Source organism: Leopardus geoffroyi, chromosome A1 (assembly GCF_018350155.1).
Source record: "Leopardus geoffroyi isolate Oge1 chromosome A1, O.geoffroyi_Oge1_pat1.0, whole genome shotgun sequence".
Lineage (NCBI taxonomy): Eukaryota > Metazoa > Chordata > Mammalia > Carnivora > Felidae > Leopardus > Leopardus geoffroyi.
Window position 1 is genome coordinate 49,502,135 of NC_059326.1, and position 8,342 is coordinate 49,510,476.

The 8,342-nt window shown below is 36.0% G+C and overlaps 1 protein-coding gene across 1 annotated transcript; it reads left to right on the plus strand.

Moving 5' to 3' along the window:
* Window positions 1-3,621: 3,621 nt before the first annotated feature.
* On the plus strand, window positions 3,622-3,981 carry LOC123609038 (glutaredoxin-1-like). The gene has a single exon (XM_045499731.1). It carries the CDS (start codon window positions 3,622-3,624, stop codon window positions 3,979-3,981), a length of 360 nt encoding a protein of 119 aa, XP_045355687.1.
* Window positions 3,982-8,342: the final 4,361 nt, after the last annotated feature.

The window sequence follows — 8,342 nt, forward strand, 5'->3', positions numbered from 1 at the left end:
ATGAATAGACAGCATCACAACTGTCTACCACTTTACTCACTTTCACTATGGACCCTTGAAACATGCACTTTCTCTATGACAAAGCTTTTATATCCTCTTCTTCAGAGTGACCCTCTCCTTCTCTTGACTTAAGATGAAAGCTCTTAATATGTCTTAAATATTGACCTCTTCCACAGTCTTTCCAGATAAACTGCATCTCATTCAAAATCTTATAATAACTTTAGCAATTCCTTGGTAGTGGACACAACCCAAAAATACATGTGTGTGCATTTTTCTGGTGATATACTTATATACATGTTGCCTAGTTCAATTAGAAAAATTGCTACAAATAAGGGACTCACTCCTTCCTAACTTCCTCTGGTATTGGTACCATGCACAAGGTTCTGACCACATAAGTAACTAGTGGTATCATCTTTTTAAAGATGGAATAATGTAACACAGACTCTTTATGCAAGTGGCTCCTACGTTTCACCTGACTTCCTGAACCACATTGGCCTCTGTGATTCTGGTCCCAAGCTCTATTCCTACAGTTAAGAGGAACATTATTTTAATGAAAATATGCCATTTACCTGCATCCATGGTACATATTATCTTGCACTGACAACCATCAGATTATTATTAAGTCAATTTATAGAAACTTAATAAAGATTCTGAATTTAACAAAGATAGATGGATAATTAGATGATAGGTATATATAGCAAACAATTAGGTAGGTAGGTACACAGACACAAACAGAAGGACAGACCATCCCAGTAAATTCTAAGGGAAAGGAAATACAACATAGAATAAGTCCTTAAAAAGGTGTATTGGATTTGTTACTCCAAAAGCCAAAGAAATTCATCTTATGCACGAATTCATCTTATGCATGCCTAAGTGCAGAATGGATGAAGCTTTATCATGCCATGTTTGTTGAATGAATTCATTTTCTTGACTATACATTTTGTGCCATTGCTATGGATGCCAAAACTGTCCTTAAGTCTAAGGCACACACAGTCTAGCAGAAGATAAAATAAACTATAATACCATGTGCCAAGTGTTTTAAGTCATGGCATCAGACACTTGATTGCAGGAGGTTAATGGTTGATTGGAAGGTGAGAAAGTGAGTGTGGACTATTTTTTTCAAGATGTCTGGTGAGGAAAGGTATGAAGCGGAGTGGCAGAATAAAGGGAAAACAAAATTTAAGTGGGATAAAGGAGATGGATCGGAGGCTTTATGGGAGAAGCTAACAAAAGGAATGATGGAAAAATTACAGAAAAAGAGAAATTTGTGGAGAGTGACATTGACACTATTTTATTTATCAAGTCCTAACTTAGTATTTTTAATCATTAGAAGAACCATTTCTAATAAAAATGCTGCTGGATTTTTATTGCTGCCATCACATTATGGAAATCTTTAGATAAAATTATAAAACTGTCCCAAGAATGCTTATAAAAATGTACACTTTAAATTAAAAATTTTAAGTTACCCAGAAAATATTTCAAAATGCAGGAAAAAAATCAATGTAAGCATATTTATCACAGCATATTATATTAAGAATGCATGTGAAACAAAGGTCCAGAAAAAATGTATTTGTTTGTTATAATTAACAAACACACATGATAAAATATTATGCAACCATTGAAACTGCTAACAAAAATTTTTATAATACTCTAACAAGCATTTTTACCATATTCAGTGTGGGAAGAGTACATACAGTGTGATTACAATTAAGTCAGATGGAGAGAAGACAGAGGGAGGGAGAGGGAGGTGGAGGGAGAAAGAAGGGAGGGAGAGGGAGGTGGAGGAGTGAAGGAGGAGAGGGAAGAAAAACGAGGAGGAGAAGAAGAATAAAGACAATAGTACTATGATAGCTACAAAATACACCAAAAATTTTAAGCAGTCATTTTTAGGTAGTCATCTTTGTAGTGGCAATATAGAAGGATCCCTACAGGCAATCTGAAATGATTTTCTTTTAGACCAATGGTTTAATATCTTATCCTACCGCAGCTCTGAGATGATGAACAGGGGTTAGTCCCCATCTTTTCCTAGATTTGTTTTTTCTAATAATCACTCTAGGAGAATGTTAATAGCTGTTGGACTCTAAAAATAATATTTCATTACACTAACTATGTACAGTTTTTTGTGTGTGTGTGCTAATCATACCTCAATAAAGTGATTTAAAAATAAACACTAAAGTAAATTACATAAATTTAAATAAACGCTTATTTTAAGCATTCTTATACTCTGGAATTGTAACATCAGAAACTGAGGCAACTCAATTACCTGCACTTGTCCTATCTTTTCCATAGGCAGCATGCTGTTACTTCCACAGCATGTGGAAGTATGCTTACTTCCACTAAGTATGTCCCTTAGTGACCAAATGGCTCCCTCTGCTTACCCTTAGTTTCTGGTCTCTCATCACTTAGTCTGTGAGGCACCAAAATAACACTGGTATGGCTCTGCTTCTTCCTAATGAATTCTTAACCAACTATTGCAAGGCTACCTGAATCATTTACTTAGATTTTCATAGATCAAACTTGGAAAAGAAATAAATCGGCTCAACTCATTTTTTAATGCCACCATATAGATTGCTGTTCATTCTATGCATCTGTGAGCCATATTCAAACACCTCTGGTCCAAGCAGTTATGGCAAAGAGGCCAAGGTCATATGTACAAAATACAATTATCTAGGTAGCTAGAAATATGTGGCATTGGCATGACAGGTATTCAGATGATTGGCTTATCCAATACAACATGGTAACTTAGGCAGCAGACGCTATGGATTCCTGAACTGGAACACTAGAAATTCTAAATCAAATAAGAAACCAACCACTAGGAGCACCTGGGTGGCTCAGTCGGTTAAGCATCTGACTCTTGATTTCAGCTCAGGTCATGATCTCACACTTCATGAGATCAAGCCCCGCACTGGGCTCTGCTCAGACAGCACAGAGCCTGTTTGGGATTCTCTCTCTCCATCTCTCTCTGCCCTTCCTCTACCAAAATAAATAATTAAACATGAAGGAAAGAAAGAAAGAAAAGAAAGAAAAGAAAGAAAGAAAGAAAGAAAGAAAGAAAGAAAGAAAGAAAGAAAGAAAGAAAGAAACCACTACTGTGATGATAGTGAACTGACACAGGAAGTCACAGAAGAGTTCCTGGCAGAAACTCACTAAGTTTCCATAATTTGAGAGGATGAGAGCAGACAGTGGAAAAGATGAAAACTACTCTATTTCTACTACTATAGATCATTTAAGACCTGTTGGGCCAACTGAGTAATCCAAGACATACAGGTTTACTAGGTTATGGCAAGTCCCCTCCCTGATGCAGTGTTTAGTAGCACCAAAAAGAAAGCTGGTTGCAGTCACACCGTGTCCCTGGACATGAAGCTAGGCTAAAGAGACGTTGTATAAAGAACTTTACCTGCATGCTTTGACATCACCGCATATTAGAAAAGAAAATACAGGAAAATAAAAGCCCCCCTTGATGGGAATATCTATGATATATTTTCTCTGTACCTATTTCTGGCTTTAGAACTTCATTGTCCAGTACAGTACCCACTACCATATGTGGCTATTTAAATTTAAATGTAATTAAATTAGATTAAATTAAAAATTTATGGGTTTGTATCCTGAGCAATGCCTACAATGGAAGATTCCTCCCTAGGAGGCAGCTGCCTGTCAGCATGGGCTCAAGAATTTGTGAACAGCAAAATCCAACCTGGAAACGTGGTTGTGTTCATTAAGCCCACCTGCTCCTACCGCAGAAGGATCCAAGAGCTCCTCAGTCAATTGTCTTCACAGAAGGGTTTTTGGAATTTGTTGATAATCACAGCCACCAGTTACACAATCAAGATTCAAAATTATCTGCAACAGCTCACAAGAGCCAGAAAGGTACCTTGGGTCTTTATTGGTAAAGACTGTATAAGTGGATGCACTTATCTGACAGAAATGCATCACAGTGGGGAACTGCTGAAGCAGCTAAAGCAAATTAGAGGTCTACAATAAGTATAGAGCAGACCCCAGGCTGATATCCCCTATGAAAGCTGGATGGCATTGCAGATGATACCACACTTCCTGGCAGATATATGTGGGGCTAATAGCTCCAGCAACTGTTTCCTTAAAATTCTGAAATATATTCACCAAAAAAAGAGGGGTGTAATTTTTTGGGAAAAAATAGCTTTTGCTTTTTTTTGATTCAGTATTAAAACTGAGCCAACTCGCCCCAAACCACGGGTCTGAGAAGAGTGATGGACATCTTGAGATTCCTCTCGATTGGCCCTTCAGGTTCCAAAAGACCATGACAAGTTACAGCTTAGGATTCAGTCAGGGACCCAAAAGATGTCCTCTCTTCGACACGTGTTTCTTACGAACTGTTCTCTATATGCCAGGGCTCCTCTAGCTCCAAGCCAGCGTTTTTCAACAAAGTTTATCCCAGACCCTCTGGGATGAATCTATAATTGGTTTTCTGCTACTGCTTGAAAGTTATTTTGTTGAGTCTGACTTTTTGGAATTTGCATTATGAAAACAATATGTATTTTCAATATGCTTTTTCAAGCTGCATGTGTTTCCCCAGTCATCATCCCCATCCCACCCCATCCTAATCTTGAGAATCTCTGCTCTGAACCAGTGTTCTTAACCTTAACAATTGACAGATCTCATAGGAAATGTTCAACAGTTCTGTGAAAGGACTTGAGGACCCAATTTGAGATATGCCACATAACTTAAACATGTTTGGTCTTCACTTGGTGCCACAGGGATCAAGGGTGCAAGTGTAGCTGCTGTGGCACCTCTGTTATGCAAGATGGTTGTCCAGGTAATAAGTCTGTATTAACTTGTTCAGAATATGAACAGAAGTAAAATATAAAATTTAAAGTGTTATCACAGAAAACTTGCAACCTCCTCCCCTAAGACTATCTCTGTGAAGTGGCCAAATTTGAGAAACACAGTCCTAAATGATTCTCTCTCTCCTTTTTCCCTCCACTCTATGAAATCTTTAGGGTCTCTTATTGTGACATTTGTTCTAGAATTGCAATATTAAGTTAATTTCCTTCTTCAGTCTCTAGTGTGAATGGTTAATTTCTTTTATAATAAAGAAATACCTAAAGATGAAAAAGAATTCAGTTCCTGAGCTGCACTAGCCAAATTTCAAGGCTCAATTGTCACATGCGGCTAGTGACTATCATATTAGACAATGCAATATAGAACATTTCTTTCCTAGATCACTGATTGGTAGTAATACACAAGTACTAACCATCAAATTTACTTGATGAATTTCAAAAGTCTATTTGGAAAAATATATGAGAATCAGAAAAAATATCAAAAAAAGGGGAAAAAAACAGGGAATGCACACTGAAGTAGTATGAAAATACATCCAAAGCTGCTATAATTAAACAGTACTGGAGATATCAAAAGAAATAGAAAAAGGTCAATGCACAATTTGCTAGTACAGAAATATTTCTAAATATATCTGAGAATTTAAAATTTTTTAAATATGTCACTTCAAATCACTGGTATTAGAACAATTAGATGTAAATTTTAGAGAAAATAAAATAATTATTAGCTACTTACTTTACATCAATTAAAAAAATTACTCCAGATAAGATTAAAGATCTAACTGTGTTCAAAACAGCTTAACAATCTTGACATAAAAAAGATGGAAAAGGCTTTTTAAGGAAGACAGGAAACCAGGAATAATTATATATACAAAATAGGAAAAAATCCTGAGGTATATATAAACCTGAACCTTCAAATCAAAACGGTTTGCTGTGTAACATGCATAGCAATGAAAAGAGGCCATTATCTGGAAATGGCTTTAACATATTCTAAATTTAAAGGATAAGAAGAGAATTTTAAAAGGAATCCAAGCAGGGGGAAAAAATGGCATTCCCCCCCCCCCCCCAAAAGCATACATTTTAGTCAAGATTCCTTTAAACAGTAACAAAAAATGACGGTATATTTAACTTCAAATTCCAAAAAGTAATAATAGTATAGGCCACTTGGACCACGATTCAATAAAGGTGGAAAAAGTTTTTAAAGTATACATCTAAAAACCCAATCAAATGTAAATGTAAGGACACAAAACCACACTGTTCTAAATAATTCCTAGGGCAAAGAAGAAATCAAAGCTCTAATTATAGACTGTTTAGAAAAGAAGGATACTAAAGAACCTCCAGCTCCTGACAAATGATGAATTAGCTTGAGCTACAGGATTCCTCTAAAAAAATTTCAAGAAGTAAATAAGAATAAAAGAAGAGGAGCTCAGATACAAAGAACTAATCTGCAAGAACCTCTTGCAGAGAAACAAAGAAGCATCTTCTGGAATCTTTTATTTAGACAAGCTTAAGAGGAGCCTGTCTCAGATTCTTTCCTTAAACTCACCAGAAGGTCTATAAGCTAGTGCTCTGGTTCATCACCCCTCCTTACACATTACAGATAGTATAGTTACAGCCTCAGATGAAACTGACCTCACAGGCAAGAACAGCTAGATAGTAAGAAGTATATGAAAAATTATATTTTATAAAGATGCCCACACCTATATGTTCATTCATTCCCATATGTCCTTCTTACAATGTAACTGACATTCCCCTCACCAAGAAATGTGTTCTATGTTCTTTCCTCTTGAATTTGGGCAGAGACTCATGCCTGCCTCAAACAATGGCATAGGGAAAAGTGATCTATATGACTATATGACTATATGATCTGTATGACTTCCAAAATATATTACAATTCTGCCTGATGTTCCTTCTTTTTCCTTCCCTCACTCTCTTTGGAATGTAGCCACCATGTTGTGGAGAAACTTAAGCCAAGAAGAGAAGTCACATGTGGGTTTTCCTGTAGACAGCCCCAACCAAGATCCAGCCAACACCTGCAACCACCACCAGAAATGTGAGACAATGCAATTCCTATCACTCCAGTCCCCAGCCTTCAAGTGTTGCAGCTGAGGCCCTAGATACCGTGGAACAGAAATAAGCCAGCCCTGCTGTATGTTGTCTGAATTTTGGAACCACAGAAACCAAGAATGACAAAAAATGATTACTGTTTTCTAAAGTCACTAAGTTTTAAGAGAATCTGTCATAAGTTTGTTGTGCAGCAACAGATAACTAACGCAAAATAGATTTGTTACAAAGAAAAGCTTTATTACATAAAGTAGGATACAAAACAAGAATGAAATTCTCAAAGAAATAGGGCAGGCTTTAGATTATATGGAACAGGCACCAGAAGTCAAAAAGAATAATCAAACAGAAATATTGGACACTAAAAATATGATACCTGAAAAACAAAATGTAATAGGTGAAATAAATTACAGGATCTATAAAGTCTAAGAAGGGATAAAGATAGGAAAATTAAGAGAGAAGGAGAATAGAAAAAGATACCAACATATGGATAATAGAAATCCCAGAAAATGACAAAGAAAAGGATGGGAGAAAAATTCAAAGGTAATAATGATATGTTTCCCTGAATTACAGAATTGATTAAAGACCTTAAATCCAAAAATCTAGAGAATGCAAAATTTAATAGTTACAGAAAAATCTACTCTATGCATGTTATAGCAAAATTTAAAAACATCGAAGTCATAAAGGATAATTTTTTTTTGTTTTTGCATGTGTGTTGCTTCACTGGTTTCCTAATTAAGTTTGTGATTAGATAAATAATGCATAATATTTGGGAAGATTAGATATTACCTTCTCCAGAAATCCTTCCCTAACCAGCCCCCTCTGAGGACAGATTAAGTGTCCCTATTTTGGGATTCCATAATATCCTGCTCACAACTCAGAAATTGTTCTTACCATGCTGTGTCTGTCCCCATCTATTAGCATGTTGAGTAGTGTTTATTAACAAGAGTGACACATCAAAACCCCAGGGGAGTTGTTTTGTTATTGATGGTGTTTCTTAATCTACTTGTTCAGATCCCACTGCAGGGCTTCTGAACTTGAATCTTTAGGAGTGGAGTACAAGTTTTTAAAACTATTCCAAGATTTAACCTTGGTTAAAATCATCAATACAGAGGAAAGGGACTACATATTTACCCCTGTATCCTAAGACTTACACAGTGCCTGGTAGACAGCATAGGACCAGAAAAATGTCTGCTAAATGAACTCATGAAATTTAGATGTACATTATTTCTAACATGCATAAAATAATATTTATGGTTCTAAAACCATGGCAATTTGTTTTGCACTATGAAAATTCAATGTCATTTACTAATCCTAACATTGTATCTGAGTTATCTAATATCCTTATGCATTCTTTTGTCAGAGATCAAGTTTTATGTTAGTATTGACATACTGTCGAGAATCTTGATTTCAAGTGAACATTTTCCTTCTAATGCTAGATACCGGGCAGCTTAAACTGAAATCTGTCATGTA